Here is a 22137-nt window from a genome sequence, read left to right as displayed (position 1 = left end):
TCGTGAGCGCATACTGCGCGTCGGCCCCCGCACGACCTGCTTGTATTAACTAAGACAATGGTGTCGTGTATATATCGTCGGTTGCAATTATTTTTGCTCTATTGTCCAATAGAATTTTCACAGTGTCCAATAAATAGTGTTCCGCAGCCAAAGAGAGAGGAGTTCGGTTATTCCGGTCTCGAGCATCTACTGCTACGTTATTCAACAACAGGTATCGCAGGAGCTTAGGACAATTCCCCATAGCAGCATAATACATAAGCGATCGTTTTATAGGTCCTTTAAGGCTTCTTGGCGGCTTCGACCCCAAAGAGACTTAGGCATCTCTAAGAAATTCTAGAGCCTTAGGGTCAAGATCAGTGTCTCTGAGTGCAAAGATACGTCCAAACTCTTAATCGATAGACTTCTTAGCGCTCTGAGGAAGTTGCATTGTGATTGTGGAAGAATGAATATTGTAAATATGGTAGGAGGTCTCAAGGAGCGATTACAATATTATTATCCGGCGGCGCAGAGATATTCTATATGGGAGAAAAATAAAAAGAAAGAACAGAAAATTTATTTGCAATATTCATCTTCAATGGTTCCCTCTCTTTCCGCTCTTCATCACCCTCTCTTAACCGGCTCTTGCTCAAATAGAGATAGAGGTAGGCTATATTCTGTGAATTAAGCAGTGTTTTTAGGCAGTCTTCGTACAGCGCTACTGCATACTAGTAGCATTTATTTCATGACCTGTGCAATTCCTAACGATGGCGTCCTAAACGATGGCGTCCTAAACGATGGCGTCCTAAACGATGGCGTCTTAAACGATGGCGTCTTAAACGATGGCGTCCTAAGCGATGGCGACCTAAACGATGACATTATAAATTAAAGAGTGATAAATAAGAGACCATAACAGGATACTGTTAAGCTCTCAGGTAAGGATTGTGTCTCCCTCTAATTTACAATCTCGCAGTAGCTTGGCTATATATACCCTTGCAGAAGCACTTCAATTTGCGCACCACACTTTCTTGTACCTTTGAGCCGGGACTTTCAAAGTTTGTCTACGATAGACCTAGCACTCGATATTATTGGATTTCTTATCGGGGTAGTGGAAAAACTCAAACGTTTTTCACTATCAAAAGACCAATAACAAAAAAGAGGGCAGCTGGCACAATATCTAGCGCTTAAATAACTCCAGATCCTCCGTCTAATACTATAAATTCCATACAAAGCCATCGAGTCTAGCTTCGTGATTCCCTTCACCTTTCGCTCCTATACCGAATTTGATCCAACCACAGGGAAGATGCAGTTTCTGCACTATGCTCCATTTTTCTGCCTTTTTGCCGGTGTCGCTTTTGGTGGCTCTCTGATTATCATTAACAATTACAACCAGTGCATGGTGTGGTCTGAGAATAACTATGGCTGCACAGGCTATTCGGCACCTTTTGCTCGTCTCGACGAGATGGATTGTTCAAGTAGGTATTCGTGCTCTGGGCTGTGACAAACAGAAGATTAACTCTACTTCAACCCACATTGCCAGCCAATCCGGAGCTTCTGCGTTGGCAGAGGACTTGATATCGATTTCAATGTCTTCGGAATACGCGACTTCCATAAGTCAAGCCTCTACTTCGACCCCCGTCACCAGCCAATCCGGAACTTCCACGTCGGTAAAGCTCGTGCCATCAACTTCAGGGTCTTCTTCAGGGTCTTCTTCAGTAGATGGATGCTCTTGCAACCCAGTCAATGCTTGACTCCAGCCAGCCAAGGAGGAAAGTGAGTACCTTGTCCCTCATTAAAAATCAAGGGCCGGAAAAAAAAAATCTGATTGTCTTTTTCTAAGACTTATCGCAACAGCGAACTACCAGTTCTGTTGTGAGATTCGCCCATTGACTTTGCTGAGCCCTGCACTAAAAGTTGTCTATTTCTCGAGTTTCTGTCGCAGCTATCCTTGAAATAGTCGCATCACCTCTTGGCGCCTACAATGTTGACTCCGCTGCGGTCTCCGTGTCTGGCCTATCTAGCGGCGGCTTCATGTCCGCACAGCTCGGCGTGGCATATTCGAACGTCTTTCAGGTCGACTTCGGTGTTTTTGCGGGCGGGCCTTTTGATTGTGCTCGTAATCAGGCTGTAAGTTGAAACCTAAACACAACTGAATCAAAAGAACTCAAATTGGTTGACTCATATCGTCTTGTGCAGTATACAACCTGCATGTACAATCAAAGTCCCTCTATCACAACACCGACTGCAAACATGAAGTCATGGAGCGGCAATGAGATTGCCACGACGAGCAACCTGGCAAATCGCAAGATCTACCTCTGGGAAGGGTCCGCAGACACCACTGTGGGCCCTAACGTGATGAATGCGTTGCATAGCCAGCTCAGCAATTTCGACACTTCGGCTGATGTGTCGTACGTGACGACAAGCGGTGCTGTGCACACTTTCCCCACTGACTTCGACGGCTCAGGCGACAACTCTTGCAGTATGTCTACTTCGCCCTATATCAGTAACTGCAACTACGATGGTGCTGGAGCGGGTTTACAGTGGATTTATGGCTCTTTGAATACTAGGAACACCGGTACCCTCACCGGGAGCGTTGTTTCTTTTGCCCAAACGGGCGAATACGTGCCGCTGGCATGGACACGACCGGTTATCTTTACGTTCCAGTGGCTCCACGGCCTGCAAGCTGTATGTTGCCCTATATGGATGCTTGCAGAGCTACAGTAATATCCAAACTGACTTTATTCAGAATACAGGTTACAACATATGGGCAGGTCAGAGCAAACTCCCTACTACCTTCGATAGCATGTGACTGACCTCTCTTATTCTACAGATACTAATAATATCATCATTCTATACCCTCAAGCAATCCCGGACAACACTATGCACAGCATCTGGGGAGGTAGTGAGCTAAGCAACCCGAATGGCTGCTGGGATTGGGTGGGTTGGTATGGGGCCAATGCTGACCAGATAGGAGGTAAGCTCAGATTGAAGTCAATGTGGAAAATCAAAATGTTAACATTTTAAGGCGTTCAAATGGTGGCCATTGCCAACCAGGTGGCTCAAGTCATGAGCGGTAACACCGGCGGGGGTACCTCTCCCGGAGGGGGAGTACTACCACGTTGAAAACCACGACTCAGCCCTCAACTACAACGTCCACCTCTGGAAGCAGTGGAACTGGTGCCCCCCTGTATGGGCAATGTGGCGGGTATGGATGGACTGGTCCAACAACTTGTGCGCAGGGCGTTTGCACAGCCTATAGCACAGAATATGCTCAGTGCCTGCTACCCCTTTGAGCCCGGTGGAAGAAACTAGGAAATCTGGGCATGAAGATTGGATTGAAGAAGACATATCATGAACCAACTACTAGCCTATGACAATACTCATGAAAAAGTGGCCTCTGACACTCAATGTAAGTCTAGTCCACTAGGATTTATACGTCCCACTTATCCCAATATAATGGGGGTAGAGTAGTGGTCACAGAAACAGCCATATCGTTTCTAGCAAGATTGTCTAGACATCTAAGAAGATACTAGGATTCCAATCCTCCCAAATCCAGTACATACTGTTATCGACTGGGCCCTTGGAATTTTCTGGAACCTCAATTGCTGAATTTGAGCTCCCAAGTGTAACAGCTGCGTGCCGGTCGATATCATTTCTATGCGAAGCTTGCTTTGGGGACTCTCCTGATAAGGCCCCCGAAGATGTTCCAAAAAGCACTGGATATCAAGTCAATCAATGTTCAAAGATAGTTTCATCTATTGCAACTCACCTTGTTGGACGGAAAAAAGTCCCTCGTCTAAAGTTACATTCCCGCTCGGAAAGTTGTATGCATTGTCGAAAGGTATGTTCTGGATGTCCTCAATATTAGAGGGGTTTCCTGGAGAACAATGTGACTCTTCGACTGTAACATGCCGCTCTTGATCCTCTGGTTCTGTGTTGGGTATGGCTTCGAGTCTTGTGGGCTTCGAAGGCATAAGCATTACATTTTCTTCGCGCTGAGCTACCATGCGGATCAGTTCACGGAGTATTGTGCAGCTCTGTAACGGAATCAAGCCGCGAGTCCTGAGTAGTTCCTGTAACCTGTATATGCGGGATATGTTCCGTTTAGACTCTTGTGCTCTATTCGAAAGCGGATTGCAAAAGGCATAAACAACTAAAGCGACAGCGGAGTTGAAAGTGTTAATGGCAAGGAATGCCATTAAATGTCCATCAGTTGCCATTTGAGTAAGGCGTGGGGATTGAGTAACCCTCGCTGTTCGGAGAGCTGCGTTCCACCATTGCTCAGATATCGGTCGTTCTTGGGCTTGGTATTGGCTTTCTGACGTTGAATTTTGCGGAATATTGTCGCTAGATTGCTCTTCCAGCTCATTGGCGTTGGTTCCAAAGTTGTTAGCGATCGATGCCATCTGCTCGCTCAAAATAGGCCGATGAAAAATGATGATAAGATGGTCGAACGTAAGTTGTAATGCCAAAGATTGCAGCTGAAAGACTTTTTCTTTCCTCGTAGAGCTGATTTTGGTATCACTTGACTCATTGAAGACAAGGTTTGAGGGCAGGCAAGCCTTCCAGTCTCTCATCTTCCTTATGATGCTGGCCACTAGATCAGAGTAGCCAACGGGACTCGTTCGAGTACTGTTGGCAGAACGAACACCAAAAATAGTTTTTATTAAAGGCGAAGCGATGACGTATAGCTTGTTTAGTTCTCGCTGATAAATCGAATAGCATATCGTTTCATTGATGCCGTCGAAACGCGAAACTATGAAATCTCTTCTTTCGTAGACTTCGCCAGGCATTTCGACGTTATGCTCTGAATCATCAATAGACGGAGGGCGGCCATAAGTAATCGAAGCCCACCTAGATACGCGTTAGTGAAATGTTGAAACAGCGGATGATTGCGGAACAACCTGTCCCATGTGTAAATTGTCCACCACACTCGTCGTGATTCCTCGAGCTCGCACTCGCCGTTTTCAGGAATTTCTCGATGGAGGCCCATTGCCTGCGCCATTTTTATGGTTGCACCTAGCAAAGCGAATGATGCCTTTGGCTTGCCATGGTAGGAGTGAAAAGACCCTAGAAGAATGCAAATCTGTATTGACTGGATAGAAGCCTCGTCGATTATGTCAAAGAGATGAGCCTCCACATTCCGCAACAGATGTGAAGCCCATACACCCCAGTCCACGGTCTCTCTAGGGGTTTGTCGTTTAGATCGATACCAGGCACTTAGACCTAGCATCGTCGACAGAAGAAGAAGAAAAGACTTCTGAGATGGCAGAACATATCCCTCACAGGCGCTCTCAAGCTGCGAGCGGAACTTCCTCTCTAGGATGACTAGAGAAAACCAATGAACCGAATCAAAATATTCCTCGAGCAAAGTATGTAAAAGATGCGAAGGGGGAATTTCATATCCGAGAATGTTTGAAATTGTATCACGCGCAGAGTCACCAGGGTATGATGGGTGATTTGCCATTCTGGCGTCTCCATCGGGCAAAGCAGAGACAGACGAACCAGAAAGACTTTTTTTCGCCTAATTGGAAAAGCTGCTACCGTCAGTAACCGACTTGCTCTTTCATACAGGCGAAGTTACCTTCCGAGCAATCGACATAGTTGAGTCGGCACTCTGATCCCCATCTACCGAGACATTCGAGACAGAAGCGATAGTTCTGAATTGTGAACATGAATCGAGAGACGAAGAAGCTGTGCATGGATATTCAGTGATTGACCTCGCAAGAATCATTTCACGCTGGTCACCTACATTCCCTTTCTACTGGAGTCTGCCAATTTTCCAGAACAGGTTCAACTTGCGGGCTTTCCAAAATTGGGGACCTGTGATGACGATCACTGCTAGGTATAAGCAACATTCCACATTGCAAGGATCTTTTACTGCCTTACTTGCTTCTGTTCTTCGGTCTTGCTGTCGATATGCATGGGACGTGAGCTCTTTGACAAAGAGTACAGGGTCGGAATAGATCGCACTATCGTTCCATAAGCTAATTGACTCAATGAAGAATGATTCTGCGGGAAAATGAGACTCTCAACGCACTTTGATCTTGTGGCGCCGGCATCGATCGCAGGCGCGGTTGACACGAGTCAGTAGCTCGGGCCTATAAGGTGTAGCTGCCGAGTCGGTACTGCGATCCATTAGAATTTCTCCTTGAAGAAGATAATGTTACGTCTCTCAGGATGCGTGAGGCGGAAAATTGGAAAATGTTTTGCCGCAAATGCGGGGAAGTGCAGTGGCAACGCCCCGCAACCAATTTACATTTCCGCTTTGGAGTGAATTCTCATTAACTTCGACCTGAAAGTCTGTATCTTCCATTCGAGATGATCAAGAGCATTATGAACATGATTCTGGCATCAAAATGTGATTCATGACTGGAATAAGCCTTCTTTGGCACCAAAATTCCCTCAATGATTTTTCTCTTGAACCACCGTCTCATGAACCTTCTCCGAAGCGATTGAATCCAACGAAAGGTGCAAAGATGATTTTTGTCTTTGACATTCTGTCATCTACTGGGAAACGTGAGAAGTTGTGAGATCTCAGGCGGATCTTTATTGTTGGATATGCTGCGGACAACTGTGCTCCGTCCGAGTTCCGGCGAACACGATTGAACTTGACCCACTCGGATCCGGTGGACTACCCCTGGGAGTTTGCAAATCCGATTGGAGCGAGGAAAGTCACTTATCTTCGAAACAAGGCACAGTTTGGACTACCTCCGGCATTCCCACAATGTCGAGGTGAATCTTTTGGCTTTCCCGGCCGCCGGATCCGAATGACAATGGAATAGAGCCGCCACCCACCTCATGGTCTCGCTGGTTGACCCCATGCACCACCTGGGGACCCCAGATGTAGCCCAGCTCTTTCCCCGGATTTCCGGATAATCGCTTTCCGGAGGGAGTGTCCGGTGAATAAGAGAAGAGGCGCGTAGGTTCTAGCCATGGTCTTCTTGTAAACTCATCTATAAGAAGCTCGTCAGGTAGCCCCCCATATTATAGCACTTGGCAATATTTCATTCTCAACAAAATTTCGATGAAATGAAGGACTATCCTGTGCAAGTGGAAGACGCGTGCGTTATGGGTCTGCCTTCGTCTGTTGTTCTTACTGACTTCTTTCTTTCAAGGTACGCTGAGTGCAGGATTGAGAAACTGGATGATATTTCACCAGAACATCTTGAACGCAATGTTGATGCAAAGTAAGGCCCTGCTTCTTTTTCCAAGGATTTTTTTGCTGACACTCGGAGAATTCGAAATCCTCTTTCTCACTTGTCACGCGAGCAGGTCTTGCTCTTAGCTAATCAACTGGCACATGAGCATGATCTCTTGGAATTCTCTGCATTGCTTGAAAAGGGAGCTCTTGTGGCACAGGACCCAGAGGGTTTTGAAGGTTTACCTGAACTTGACGAGGTAGATAAGGAGGCTATCCGGCAAGAGAAGTTGCATAAATGGCGACAACCGAAGGCCCTCTATCTCACTGTGATTCTGTGCTCATTGGCTGCCGCGGTCCAGTACGTCTAATCGGCTGCAGAGGCTGCCTACGGTCTTCATCTGTTTGCTAACATTCTGTACAGAGGATGGGACCAGACGGGCACTAATGGGGCCAACTTAACTTTCCCCCATGTTTTTGGAATTTCTTCCCAGACTGGAATTGACCCTTGGATCGTCGGCTTGATTAATGCTGCCCCCTACTATTCAGCTGCGATGATTGGATGCTGGCTTTCAGATCCTCTCAACAACCGTTTCGGCCGCCGGACCACAATTTTCATATCTGCTATCTTCTGCCTCTTTCCAGTAATTGGGTCCGCATTCAGTCAAACATGGTTGCAACTTCTGATTACGCGTATCCTCATGGGGATTGGCATGGGCTGCAAAGCCTCAACAGCGCCGGTATTCGCTGCCGAAAATTGTCCAGCCTCGATTCGCGGAGGATTGGTCATGTCATGGCAAATGTGGACTGCGTTCGGAATCTTCCTCGGACTTAGTGCTAATCTGGCAGTCTTCCATACTGGATCTATTGCCTGGCGACTGGAATTAGGCTCCGCCTTTATTCCCGCCGTTCCCCTGGCAATTGGCATCTTCTTTTGCCCTGGTAAGAGCCTGAATTTAGACCGCGAAGCTGTTCGAGCCGAACGCTGCAAGGAAGGACAATCACTGATATAAGATACAGAGTCTCCCCGATGGTACATGAAAAAAGGAAGATACAAGGATGCTTTCAGTGCCCTCAAGTCTCTCCGAAACACCCCGATCCAAGCGGCCCGCGATCTGTGTGCCATTCACGCCCAACTGGCACACGAAAGAAAGCTTACTGATGGGAACAATTACGCGACCCGGTTCATCCAACTATTTACTGTACCCCGCATACGCCGGGCTACTCTTGCTTCTTTCACGGTAATGATTGCCCAACAAATGTGCGGCATCAATATTGTGGCATTTTACTCCTCAACTATTTTTGCTGCGGCTGGGTAAATTGCCCTGTTTTCCACACACAAAGGCGCGTGTTAATAGAGAATATGGTCAGATTTACCGAATTCCAAGCTCTCCTGGGGTCATGGGGCTACGGCATCATTGGCTTCGTTTTCGCATTTCCCGCAATCTGGACCATTGACACCTTTGGACGCCGCAGCTTGCTTCTTTTTACGTTTCCTCAAATGACATGGACCCTCCTAGCCGCTGGACTTTCAAATCTGATACCACAGGACAACAAAGCCCATCTTGCCCTTGTCGCTCTTTTCATATATATGTTCACTGCTTTCTATTCCCCCGGAGAAGGCCCTGTGCCCTTCACATACTCGGCGGAGGTTTTCCCGCTCTCGCATCGAGAAGTGGGAATGGCATGGGCTGTGGCAACCTGTTTCTTTTGGTCCAGTATCTTATCCTTGACGTTTCCTACCCTCCTTGCCAGCTTTGGTGCTGTCGGAGCATTCGGGTTCTATGCGTAAGTGAAAATCCCGTTTCAATCCCTGGAAAGTCATGTGCTAAAACTGAGCATCTAGCGGGTTAAACTTTCTTGCGCTGATAATGATATTCCTTTGGGTGCCAGAGACAAAGCAGCTCACTCTGGAGGAGCTTGACTACGTCTTCGCTGTTCCCACTAGAACCTTCATGAAATACCAGATCGCGGAGGCGTTGCCATACTTTATCAAACGATGGATATTGTGGAGAAGAGACGCAACGTTAAGGCAGCTCTTTCAACTTGAAGAGCTTGAGAGACATGAATGAAGATTCATTCCGTGTAAGCCACTCAATGATCTTTGAGTTATTTCCAAGATATGAAAGCTGTCTGGAAAGGTTCTCCAGTTTTCGAGAATGTTCAGGCCACAAATTGTCATGTCATTGATTGATCGATGTTCGTTATGAGCCTATTTGTTATCCGAGATTTGGTAGTAGTAGTCTACTGTCTAGCATAAAGATCAATCCCTTTGCTTTTTCTTTTTCTTTTTCTTTTTTTGGATAATTCCACTGTAATAATGGTGACAGTAAAACTGCCACCTCGGGAAGTGATCGGCTCCTGGAGCATAGGGTGAGTTAGTCACCCTGCCGCCCTGACTTGAGATATAATGCTATCCATTCTGGGTAGAGTAGAGAGAATGGTTTTCTAGGTCCGACTGAGGCAGCTTATGCTAGCGGTGAAGCTCCTGTTCATATGGTCCGGTGGCGAGACCGGAGTGCGGTAACGTTGAGCGTCCAATGACAACATGTCAGTTACTTGACATGGCCTGTGCGTGAGGCGCCCCAAGTAATCTTATATATCGCTGCCAATATAGGCCGCCCGTTAGACAAATACCTAAGCCACGAAATATCTCGTATCCTCTTTAGGAAGGGATCTGATTAAGCCAGTTGTTTCTCAGTTCCGACTAGTCTTTATTAGTTAGTTCGCCCCCTAGATTGTTGGGCATCCCTAGATTGATTTTGTGGAATTGCTGAATATGCGTATGCACTAGTCAGATATGACTTGATGAAAACGATGGTATTCAGGCGATCTGTCATGTCTATATTAATAGGGGCAGAGAAGCAGAAAATCTCTGCATCCCAGGGGACGCCTACTCCCCTTCCGCTCTGTGTCTTCACATCATTGCCGGCCGCCAACCCAGATAAACCCAACTAACGTGTCAATTGCGACCGACCATAACTTTTCATTGAGGAGCATTCGATAGCCTCGAGAGAAGACGTGAGAAGCGTTAAGACACACATTATAGTATGTAGAACAAAACGCTATTGTACACTCTCACCTTCCCGCCTAGTCAACGTTTCTATATTTTTTATATTCATCACTTTCATATATTTTGGAAAGCCCAAACTGATTATCTCCATTCTGCAGTAAAATCTCTCTGCAGCATCGTTAGGATGACAGCCCGAAACGGACATCCCTTGGTGTCCTACCAACCGCTAAGGCTCCTTTTCCAGCTGTCGTACATCGTCATGGTCATCTTGCGCCTCCCATACTATGCCACTATATCTTTGATCCCGTTTCTTAGGGCAAACAGAAGATGGACCGCGAAGCAGACCTTCATGACCCGCATCACTTATCCGTTGCTGGATGCTGTGTCTCGAGTAGGAATCACAGAGACGCTCACTTTGGACCCAGGAAAGGAGGGTAAGAGGTTCCAAACGGTTCCAGTGTCCACTTCGGATGTTTACAGAGGGCCACTGGCATCCAAGACTGTCAAGCCCGCCAAGATTGGAGGAACTTGGTATCCGGATGCTCCTGGAGCGCAGGTGACTTCAAAGACTGTCGTGCTTTATTTCCACGGAGGAGCCTTCGTCCAAGGCGACGGGCGGACGGAACAATGTGGACCCATTGCCAAGTACTTCCTCGACAAAGGGACCGCTGATGCCGTCTTCTGCTTGCAATACCGCCTTTCAGGCCATGGAGGCATGAATCCGTTCCCAGCCGCACTGCAAGACGCGCTGTCGAGCTACCTGTTTCTCCAAGAGCAACTTTACATCATTCCCCACCAGATCGTTTTCGCTGGCGATAGCGCTGGCGCCAACCTCGCGGTAGCCCTGCTGCGCTATCTCTATGAGTTTGGGTCTACCATCAAGATACCGACACCCAAATGCGCCGTGCTGCTTTCGCCGTGGGTCGACCCGTTCTATTTGAATCCTACAGGTAACCCGCAGCGCAGCACCGACTTCGTCCCAGGCACGTATGGTGGTAAGCAGAGCGATCTCCCTAGACTATCGCCTCTGTACCACAAAGCTAATATGACCACACAGCCTGGGGAGCCTACTCCTATGCGGGCAGCTGTTCCGAGCCTTCGGCCAATCCTTACATCACGCAGCTAGGCAATCCGTTCCCAACACCTGTTCCCCTGTTCGTCAATGCGGGGACCTCGGAGCTATTCTTCGAGCGCATAACACGGTGGGCGGCGGAGATGCGCGGAATTGAGGGTAACGTAGTGGAACTACACAATGAAGAAGACGCGGTCCATGATACGTATTTGATTGGCCAACTGATGGGGTTTGAGGAGAGCGCTTGGGGCGTCGCAGCAAAGGTTGCCGAGTTTGTGCAGAACCTTTAGCTGCCTGCAATATGTCCAAACTGATGTCTTCTCTACACTTCAGTAGTCAGTAAGCTTCTACGTCTCGTTCCAGCGTTCTCATCTAATTTTTTCTAAGTCTTCATTGCCCATCAATGACCCTTAGATTTGTGAATACAATGAATATCAACCATTTGTTTGTCTTTCTTGTTTTCCTGGCTGCTTCCTTTAGTGGCCGTAGTTTGATCTCTATATTTCGGCCCGCCCCCAACGAGTAGTCTTAATTGGTCTATTACTTGTGCAGTGGGTCACCGTCGAGACAACGACCGCAGTAGCCTCCTATTCGGTACTAGTCCCCTGCGGACACTAAGGGTGGCTGAATGTCGAGCAGGTCTTGATCTTGATATCCTTGGGGGCAATTGACGGATTCGTTGAATAGTGCGAGCAGTTCACCATTTACAGTATCCAAGGGCCCCTGTAAATTTAGTCAAATTATGTTCTAACTCAGGCGGCTCGGTATCCATAATACCCTGGACACATATTACAAAGAATCTGGGTGGTGTGCGCTAAAATATCACCTCTGGGCTGTTTCCTAATTACCTGCCGGGAATCCTAAATAGTCTTGGCTAAGGGGGGGCCCGGCGAAGAAACCTTCTTTTCCCCAACAACTAACACGGCGGGAAATCTTTAGGCTATAGGTAGGGTCATTTGTCCTATCAGAAAAATTCGTCACACATAGTAGAAGCTCTGGCAGCCACAGCAGCAGTGAGGCAGCTCGACTAATCAGGATCGAGCTTTGAAACAGCATCTGGTTGATGTTTGTGTTTTTGATACCATTAGCAGTTTGACGACTCGACCGCGACACAACATCATATTTGTTGAAGCTCAAAATCCACCTGCAGATAGTACTAATTAAATTACTGTCCAAATACCCCAATGAGCCCGTTGTGCTGTAAAGGGGTGTCAAAGTCGACGATATCTTGCGGACTTGAACTCGCTGGACAAATATCAAGTGGGCCGCTGGAGAAAATTGGCAAATCATACTTCTTTGTACCCGGGCGTTTTCACGAATTTTCTGGATCTGTAGATGCAGCCAATGGTCAAGCAAAAAGAAATAGAGATAAGAAACCCCCTCCTCAAAAACCGGTGAACGGTACGAGTTTGGAAGATTTATGATGTCTCATTCGCTACTGGTTAAATTGACATCTCAAATTATCTTGAACAATAGTCGCTTGTGTGGCAAGCCTTGAATCACAGTACGTCACATGGATTTCACTCGGAGGGCCGTTGTCTGACTCTCAGCTGAAAAGGGGATCTTATGATGAAGCCATTTATAAGCTGTTATTTACGACTGTACTGGAATACTGCCAAGAAAAGGGTTCAAGCGCAGAGTAACCTTGATAGGGTATAGCGTATTTTGACAGAGAGTTCGAGAACGAAATCGATCAACATGACGAGATACTGTTGGTCGCGTCCTGCCCAACAATTATGAAATTTTGATCTCAACTGAATCTAGAGTGCAGAACAATGAAAAAATATATTCATGATGATTCGAGTCTTGCGAAATCAGATTTTCAAAGGTAGAAAAGTTTTTTAAGGAATTTTAAAAGTGACAGAGGGTTGTCCAGCCGTTTGCTTAGTCCAAGGGACCCTTTATCAGATTCTTAATCCCCTCACCCTTTCCTGTCTTCTCCCATGCAAGTGGAGCATCTTCGAACGGCACAATATTGCTGATCAATTCCTTGACCGAAACCTTACCCGAGGCAACCAGTTCTAATGCAATCTCATAATCGCCGGGGCCGTATCGGAAGGAAGTTTTCAGGACAACTTCCTTTTCACTAATAGCTAGAATTGGCAGCCTTTGCTCTGCCTTGCCCATGCCAATCTGAATGTATATAGCACCTGGACCGCATGCATAAAGGCCAGTCTGAGCAGAAGACTCAACTCCAGTACACTCCAGAACAACGTCAACACCATCTGAGACACCCATCTCTTGCATGAACCTTGTTGCAGCCTTTTCCGGAGTGATATTGGTATCTGGAACGAAGGTAGTGCATTCAACAAAAGATTTGGCAAAGTCAAGCTTTGCCTGGTTGATGTCTGCGAGAAAAACAACTCGGGCACCAAACGCCTTCGCGGTAGCGGCAGCCAACAATCCGATTGTGCCAGAACCTTGCACTAGAACGGTCTGACCGGGTCGCAATTCGGCAAGGCGAAGGCCATGCACAGCAACGCTCAAGGGCTCGATAAGGACGGCTTCTTCCAAGCTCACCCAATCGGGAATCTTGTAGACGTAGTCTTCAGGGATTCGGAAGAGACGGCACAATGTTCCATCTGTGAGAGGAGGATCGGCGGCAAACTTCATCTGCGGACAGATGTTGTAGCGTCCTTCTTTGCACTGCTTACATCTTCGGCATGGAAATCCCGGCTCGACGGCGACACGATCTCCGGGCTTGACACTGGTGACAGCTGCTCCGATAGAATCGACAACCCCCGAGGCCTCGTGTCCCATGACCAGCGGCATCTCCTCAGAGACCTTACGGCTGACACCGCCATGCTGCCAGAAGTGAACCTGATATTTCTTCAGCTTCGAAATGAGTCCAAGGAGACCAGGGTCGTGTTATCTTACGTCGCTACCACACACACCAACGAATTCGATCCGAACCAAAATGTCGTGAGGGTCGTCAAGAGGCGGGATGGGTCGATTTTCGAAGCGAACCTTGCCACTACCAAAGAGAACACACGACCGATTTGTCTAGACATGTGAATAAACTGAGCCGCGGATGATGTTCGAGTGAACTTACCTGTGTCATATTGAAGTCTGTCCCCGTGAAAGGATTCGAATTATTGAGCAAATTACATAGTGTATGGGTACCGGTGACGTCTCTTTAAAAGGTTCAGATGAAAGCGGGACGCTGTCGACCGGCAACCTTTTCGTTGATGAATATCCAAAGCAACAATGAGTTATCAGGTTAGTTCCGACGGAAGTCCACATTGGACGCAAAGGATGCAGACCCAATCGGATCCGATGTGCCCGGCGGATGGCCGATCCGATCCATCGATACCCTGACAAATTGATTGGTTGACATTGGACGGCTCATTCAATATCCGGCTTGTTATTACTAAGCTATCCTCCATGCTTTCACGAGGGGCTCGAGCCCGGCTGGTTTTGTGTAACCTTTGACGAAGATTCTAAGGGTAGTTGGGCAGCTTCGCTAAGTTCATCCATCCCAGTTGATGAACATGGTGCTTTCACCTCCACTTGGGGCGAGTTCGATTGTGGCTCACGCATAAATTCTGGTAACTCGGGTTTCGATGTCTCTGCCATCGTCGCCAAAAACGTAGGTCTGGGTGTACAGGGAATGAAAATATGTGATGTGCTCACTCTGGCTTGTTCATCTATTACTGCCAATGCCGCAGCCGTCAATAATGCCTACACTCGGGAAAATTCCGACAAAGGTGAAAGAAAAAGTGGTGATTCAGAAAAGAAGGTAAGCAAACACCAACATCGCAAAGCCGCTTATGTACAGAAATTCAGTTATGAAGAACTCATATACCTCTTCATCCTGGAATGATTTGGCACCCGTGACGCGGAAAACATTGGGAAGAACTGTATTATTTGAGCTCTTTCTCTCTTTTGAAAGAGGTTCGTTAACAGCAAATAGTGCGTTTAATAATATGTCTTGGGAACTGGTGGATTCCCCTGTAGCTGAACTATAAGAAAGAAAGCGTTAGGGCACCACTTTTCGTAAGGTGCTTATATAAAGCTGTGATAGGCACTTATATCCAGTTGAGGTCTTTTGGCCTAAGTATTCCTTGGACTTAAAGCTCCCTAACACTGACATAGCAAGACGCAGCTATAGTCGACGAGATGACAAACGATAATAGAGCAGTTCTTCGTCCATATAGTCAGATTTATGTGCAAAAAACTATACATTAAGGCTTACCTATCTTTGTTGATAGTACTTATAAGTTAAAAAGAGCTCGGCGCGGAGATCGCAGTCATAGTGTTCTCCCTAGTATTTGAATTTGCTGAATCCAGAGTATCTATAACGGAGACTAGATAGGTTTTCGTGCCCCTGTCCTTTTTTTTCTAAGCCGGGATCTATAGCCTTTGGAGAGTAAATAGGATTTACCTTACCTAGAATGCCTGCTTGCAGTCCCTGATCATGAAACCCTAGCAAAAGAAGATTAACTTCTGGAAAGGCGCCTATAAGTAGTGTAGAGGCTAGAATAGCGTAGAACAAGCAAAGCATATTTGAGAAAGTGTTAGCGATAACTCGAATAGCCAAAAAAGCCTCCGGTAAGGTCTTAAGAGGGGTAATGCCTTCAAAAGTGGCTTCGGCTAGCCACATGCAAGACAATTTATCAGTCACGTTCCACTGGAAACATTATAAGATGAGTCTGGTGTGACGTATTTGACTTTTCAGAAGTAGACCGTTACTTTTCTAGACCGTTACCTTTCTAGACCGTTACCTTTCTGAGGAGAGGCCTAAACGTTAAGGCATTTAACAATTAGTAAACGATAGAAGCCTTAGACCACCAGTATACGGATGCAATAATACCAGGATGTGACTGGAGTCAAACATATTCGGTAATTAAACATCGCCAAAGATTTTACAAGTCGAATTGTGAAAGAACGTTTGCTTCTATCGAGAACGTTTTACATCCTCCTAGCCTACCAGTAAATACTTTCACTTTTACTAACCGTGGAGAGCCAATGCCATAATCTAGGTTATTTTCTCTGTCTCCTAGTGCAGACGACGATCGTATACCGGTACTCGGACGACCAATATAGTGTATATCTTAAAATATTTAGCCCCAGGAACTATTGGCCTCTCAATTTCATCACACTAAGCGAGACCAGCTTTAGCAATAATTTTGGTCTCTGTAGCATACATCGTGCAGAGGCCTTACAATATCCTCAAAAGACAACGGCAAAATATAATGAGGCATCCGCCACCATCACCTCATCACCATTCTGCAAAATCTCACTATTCTCAAAAATGTGACAGAGTGTTTTCTTTTTGCTTTCAAGCATAACATTTCGCTCTTTTGTATTCTTCTCCCCGTCGAAGATTTCGAAATTCCGAACTTCGTCCGCGTCGAAAAATCCCGAGTTAAGGTGCTTATCCGATAGGGTCACGGGAATTTCCCCCCCGAATCTGCGTAACGAATATATAATAACCCATCCGAAAGCCCTTATGCTGAAACTCTGTTAAGTACAGAAGCGGGAAAATAGCGTTTAGGGGAACTTCGATGCCGGTTTCCTCCTTTGTCTCACGTAAAGCAGTGCTTATTATAGTAACGTCTTTGAGGAACTCGACTCCGCCTCCTGGCCCCTCCAAGGTCTTACTAAATAAACCGTCACATCCACGTTAAATAAGAAGAGCGAAAAGCTTAGTCAGATCTCTTGGCACTTAGCGAAGAATGATGAAGCCAGCGCTAAACCTATCGATTTTGGGGTTCCTCTCTTAGAGAGTGGATATAGGTATATCAACATCTTTAAGTCTCACCAGGGAGGTCTTAAAAGATAGTGCGTTAACCAGCACACGTACCATAGTTTGAAACGGAGTGCGGTAGGAAAGAAGATTTTGGACTGGAGAGTGATCAATACTTCAACAGAGCGGAAAAGTTGTGAGAAGCTTACTACCTTTTATACGTAGATATATAACTCACACGCATCAAGCACTGACGTAGGTATTAGGGCTGTGTAAACGTAATTAGGCCGGAATGACGCTATTTAATATTCTTAATAAAGGGTTATTTTTTAAAATTCTCATTTTTATTTTTATTTTTTATTTATTTATTTAGTTTACGTTGATTATCAAATATTATACTCATATAAATATTTATTTATCAAAAAATCTATATTTACTAAATAATGTTTTTATATAATATAATATATTTTAATAATATGTCGAAGGATCTGAGCCATCACGCCTAGCACTTCTGAAAGGATCAGAGAAGTAGCTTTAAGGCTTTACCCAGGTAATTCGCTTACTACTATAGTCGTTTGCCTCCGTGCTGGTCTACAGCCTCAATCGGTAATACACGATCTTCTGTCCACTTCTCTGCTATTGCTTAACGACTCACTTCTCACTCCCTTGCTGGCTCGTTTGACGACTCGCTTAACAACTTACTTAACTAATCCTTTGACGAATCATCTCCTACCCCTCATTTCCTAACCAGCACGGTCCTCTTATAGCCCCTTGAGCGCTCGCTTGTGATCGTTTCCCGCTTCTCGACTCGCTTGACGACTCGCTTAACGATTCACTCCTCACTCCCTTACCGGTTCGTTTGGCAACTAGTTCGACGACTCGTTTGACGACTCGTCTGAAGACTCACTTGACGACTTGAATTTCACAACTCGCCTCTTGACTACGTACGCTTTCATGCAGAGTAGTTTCAGTTTGTAGATATGCATAGACAAAAAGGAACTCGCGTTTCTGCCGACTCATTGGACGGTTTTCGTATTCTAGAGAGAATCCACGTCCGTTCCAGTAAGACTCTATTACGCTACGTCAAAGGCTCCTGGGTAATACGTGTACAAACATTACAACGAAGGGGTGCATTGGAAGGTATTCTTTTGACATACTAATTAATAAGGCTGAAAGGGTGATATTGTGGCCACAGCGAGTTGGTGGGACTCATGAAGATTTAAGATCAACCCTAGCTCACTGCTTATCGAGGCACCAAAGACCCAGTGGTGCTATAAAATATATTCATACAATATTGGGTGGTCTTGCCGTAGGTGCAGTCGGAACATTTCACGCAAAGGTGCCCAGTTTCATGGCATTCGACGCAGCCCTTTGCGTTACAATATATGCAGTCTGGCTTTTGAACGAGATAGCCCCTTCCAAAGCATTTAGTGCAGTTGGTCTTTCGAGGCTTAATTTGGAGACCTCCACAATCTTCGCAAATCATATTGAAAATTTTGTCGTGTTCCTAAATTGATTCAGACCTTAGGCAAGCGAAGCCTAGTAAATTTTCACTGTAAACTCACGAACTAGATTGGTAAAAGACAGCAAATAGCCCTTAATGAGCGAGGGAGGTCAGCCGTGGCGTCTCTCCAAGATCTGTGAAAACTTTTGAAAATTAGATTAATCCGGGCCGGCACAGGGGGTATTTATACGCATAATAGCAATATTTCTTGCAGATCTCCTCATCCATTGCCCTTTGAGCCGAGCAAAGTTCGAATTATTTGTCGTTTCCGTTTCTGGGTCCGGGGCCGCGAGTCACAACAAGCCGGAATGAGCTAAAATACCATTGTTACGTGTCCTGGGCTCGAAACAATTCGTTAGATTTCAGTTGCTTCCAGAGTCTCGGTTCACGCTTTTCCGGTGCCGTCCACCTTGTTTAGGCCCCTTGGATGGCGTCTTCAGCTGAGAAACATTTTAGACTTCAAGCCTAGCACCTACAGGATGGATCGAAATCAGTTTCACCACTTACACACAGAGACTCTTTCTCGAACCCTGTTCCAAAACACGCTACTCTTCATCTGACTTAGCTTTGCTTCGAGAATTGAAATGTATTGAAAGCACATCACGTGATATAAGGTTTTATAAATTACATGAAATGGCCTTGCCAAAGATACTGCCGCCTTGCAGTCCTCCACCCCCGGTTGAACCACTTCCGTCATCCTTGCTGTGAGCCTCTTATAAGGGGCATTTGTCACGATAAAAAGGCTACGGCTTGCGCTTGAATTGCACTGAGTCTCTACGATACAGAGATTATTCTAGGAAATTACAATATATCCAGAAATTGCTTGAAAAAATAGTTATGTTTAGCAGGCTTCAGAACAGCGCTCGCCGGCCAGGAGAATATACGAGGCTATATCCACCTGGTTGTCGCAGATGCAGTGAATTTCCCCGTAGAATTTGAAAACAATTAAAGGAAAGTGTGGTTACTAGACGCAATGTGTTTCAGGTTAGGCAGGGTTTACTGACTTTGCCAATTATAACATTCTTGAGATTAGCAGGGCTCTTCCGAATGAACTAGTCAATATTATATGTCAGCTAAACTCATCATGAACAATAAACTCAATTCAATGAGACCGTCCGAATTGCAGACTGCTGAGAAACACGCTCCAAAACAGAGAAAGCATTGAAATCATGATGGAAAGCGGGATAGATGGGTTTTGTAAGTCTGTGCCAAGTCCCTGGGGTACAATCCATGCCAAGAAGAATACTAGCAGTGGTAAAACACAGACAAAATTATAGAAAATGATCCATTGTAGGCTTATGATTTCGCGCGCATAGATCCCCCAGAAATCTTCTCGCTTGTTGCCTGCTTCTTCGAGTTCAGTTTCTTTCTTTGGGAGAAACTTCAGGATGTCAGACGAATGTGCCCCCAGCCTTCTACATTCATGGTGCAAGTGAAGTAGTGGTCGTGGTTTGTGACAGGCGTAGAAACGTTTCGTGAATTCGTGCTCTGGGATTGGCGGAATGTTGTCCATTGGTCTTGGTTGATACTCGTAATCGGTATTCGCATGGCCGGGGAATGAATCTTTGCTTCTGAGCGCGAACTCGTGGTCATCGAACTTGACGAACTGCAAGTTTTATACTTAAAACCCATCCTGAAGTACAAAATAAAAACACTTACTTTGTAAAAGTCACAATGAGAGTACCTCCAAACGCTAAACCAGCCTCGTAAGACACCTCGGAGGCGGAAATACTCCATTTTCATGGTGCTGAAGAAGGTATGACAGGTCATATTGCTAACGCGTATTTGTGCGAGTCTATAATCTCCACCTTGCTTAGCGAGAAAGAGGACGCGGTGCTGAGTGGTGCTCATTTCGGCCTTGAGTCCTGAGGGTGGACGATGAAGTGAAGAGTTAGAGGGTGCACCGCTCGGCTGCTGGCTTTTGTGATCTTGATAGGAGATCTGGCTGGAGATAAGACTAGTGTTTAGGGCGCTGCGAGGGTTCGGGTCAGATATAATATATGCCTCTGGAGGAGGCTACGTAGTTTGGGTCGCTAATGTATCCACGGGAAGGCTTCTGATTATGGACTGGAGGCGTTTGACAAGGGCGTTTGGTACCTCTGCCCATCGCTCTTTACTATATACCTGGATCACAGATTAGGGCTTGATTTATACTATGTAAGGTTATCTATAATTTGTTAACTCACACACTCCTATCGTAACCGAGTCTCTGATTCGGCTAGTGGTCTCGGATAGCGAGGTAATAGCCACCAATCCCAAGGCTCTCCAGTCTAGCGCTCAATTAAATGCTGACAGTAGCTTATAAACCTGAAAAATCGAGAACCAATTTCGTCACGTTTAAATTGAATCCCGAAGGGGCTCACGTGCTACAACTCTGTAGCAAGATTCCGTAGTTTATACCGAGTAGCATCGGCATAGTTCTTATGTTCTGGATTTGACCACCTGCTTACTAGATCCCGAAACCTAGAGTTTAACGAGGGCTTAATAAAATCCCGGAGCCCACGATAAAGTATTTGGTAGGCGGTACTTTCTAAAATAAAATGCTTTATTAGATCTAAGTTCTGCAAATTTCCCTTATACTGGTTATCCTTACCAGCTTCCTCTACCACGGAGTCTTGGTCACTTTCCTTATAATTAGGATCAAGTATCTGGATAACTTCACTTATTTGAGGAGTAGCGCCACTTCTGTGTAGACTTTAAAGATAAGACTCCACTTTCCTCTCGTTAGCTAGGCGTTTTTTAACAGAGGCGATTCTATTATCTGTCTCTAGATCGTGAGGTTTAATATTTGGCTGCTCGTCGATAGGTACCATAGCAAAGAGCTCGCGGGTGATTATGGCCGTATATAAGCTTATGAATCTCCTTAGGTCTTAGTGCGATTCGCTAAGGATCTCTGCCTTAAGGTTATTCGCAAAGTGTTTTAATAATCTCCGAAAATTGTTTCGCATCCTCTTAAATCCGACCGAGTCTTTTGATACGCCGATCAAAAGTAAGGAAAACATAACTCTATCTTCATTTAATAAGTTTGCAACAGCGAATTCATCTCTCCTCTTGCGGAGTCTAATGATTTGGTGCTAGGCATAGAGACTGGAGCAGAAAATACTGAGTCGTTCTCAATGGAGGAGTCAGAGTCCATTAAACCCACATATATATTATGTACGACAGCCTCTGAGGAAAAGCCTAGAGTATGGAGATCCTCTAGCCCTGGCATCTGCTTGCGAGTCTCCAAAACCTGCACCTCAAGCTGATCGGCCTCTTCCTATAGGCCCTGGTTCCGGTACGTCGACGCCAGATTAGCTATGCTTATCAGCGTATTAGGATAGTCCGCGCCGAGCTTCATCTCGCGAGTCTCTAAGACATACACCTCGAGCCGCTCCGCCTCTTCCCATCGGCCCTGGTTCCGGTATGTCGATGCCAGATTGGCTATGCTTGTCAGCGTATCAGGATGGTCCGCGCCGAGCGTCATCTTGCGAGTCTCTAAAACCTGTACCTTAAGTTGAACACGGAGACTATGCGATGGCTGATGCTATTGAGAGGACAGTATCAGACATAAATTTCAAGTGGATGTAACATTCAATAGTTCCAAATTATAGCCTCGTATGTGATTTGCCATGGAACAGAGTATATGAGCTTGGTTGATGTATCGGGATGTAATGAAATGAATGGTCATGTATGGTATCTTGTTATATGAATAAATATGAATTATTCATATAATCATGAATATTGCGAATATGAATAAACA

General features: G+C 45.8%; 6 protein-coding genes across 6 annotated transcripts; 3 read left to right on the top strand and 3 right to left on the bottom strand.

Moving 5' to 3' along the window:
* Positions 1 to 1394: 1394 nt before the first annotated feature.
* N7477_005273 (uncharacterized protein) lies at positions 1395 to 3099 on the top strand (the record flags this gene model as incomplete). Its single annotated transcript, XM_056966936.1, has 6 exons — positions 1395 to 1643; positions 1891 to 2103; positions 2173 to 2661; positions 2723 to 2747; positions 2807 to 2950; positions 3002 to 3099. The coding sequence occupies 6 exons, from the start codon at positions 1395 to 1397 to the stop codon at positions 3097 to 3099; spliced, it is 1218 nt and encodes a 405-aa protein (XP_056821690.1).
* Positions 3100 to 3486: 387 nt separating this feature from the next.
* N7477_005272 (fungal specific transcription factor domain-containing protein) lies at positions 3487 to 5500 on the bottom strand (the record flags this gene model as incomplete). Its single annotated transcript, XM_056966935.1, has 3 exons — positions 3487 to 3692; positions 3746 to 4830; positions 4881 to 5500. Coding segments are annotated over 3 exons (1911 nt in total), but the record flags the coding sequence as incomplete, so codon positions are not given.
* A 1508-nt stretch (positions 5501 to 7008) lies between these two features.
* Positions 7009 to 9189, top strand: N7477_005271 (sugar porter family MFS transporter; the record flags this gene model as incomplete). Its single annotated transcript, XM_056966934.1, has 7 exons — positions 7009 to 7040; positions 7095 to 7166; positions 7215 to 7478; positions 7542 to 8059; positions 8138 to 8432; positions 8489 to 8905; positions 8964 to 9189. 7 exons carry the CDS (start codon positions 7009 to 7011, stop codon positions 9187 to 9189), a joined length of 1824 nt encoding a protein of 607 aa, XP_056821688.1.
* Positions 9190 to 10314: 1125 nt separating this feature from the next.
* N7477_005270 (alpha/beta hydrolase) lies at positions 10315 to 11492 on the top strand (the record flags this gene model as incomplete). Its single annotated transcript, XM_056966933.1, has 2 exons — positions 10315 to 11125; positions 11188 to 11492. 2 exons carry the CDS (start codon positions 10315 to 10317, stop codon positions 11490 to 11492), a joined length of 1116 nt encoding a protein of 371 aa, XP_056821687.1.
* A 1594-nt stretch (positions 11493 to 13086) lies between these two features.
* Positions 13087 to 14263, bottom strand: N7477_005269 (NAD(P)-dependent alcohol dehydrogenase; the record flags this gene model as incomplete). Its single annotated transcript, XM_056966932.1, has 3 exons — positions 13087 to 14022; positions 14080 to 14205; positions 14255 to 14263. 3 exons carry the CDS (start codon positions 14261 to 14263, stop codon positions 13087 to 13089), a joined length of 1071 nt encoding a protein of 356 aa, XP_056821686.1.
* A 7391-nt stretch (positions 14264 to 21654) lies between these two features.
* On the bottom strand, positions 21655 to 21861 carry N7477_005268 (uncharacterized protein; the record flags this gene model as incomplete). Its single annotated transcript, XM_056966931.1, has 1 exon — positions 21655 to 21861. The coding sequence occupies one exon, from the start codon at positions 21859 to 21861 to the stop codon at positions 21655 to 21657; it is 207 nt and encodes a 68-aa protein (XP_056821685.1).
* Positions 21862 to 22137: the final 276 nt, after the last annotated feature.

Source organism: Penicillium maclennaniae (assembly GCF_028827695.1).
Source record: "Penicillium maclennaniae strain IBT 15551 chromosome Unknown utg000005l:1.0-2652337.0:1.0-2654196.0, whole genome shotgun sequence".
Taxonomy (NCBI): Eukaryota; Fungi; Ascomycota; class Eurotiomycetes; order Eurotiales; family Aspergillaceae; genus Penicillium; species Penicillium maclennaniae.
This window is presented reverse-complemented; position numbering and strand designations above follow the sequence as displayed.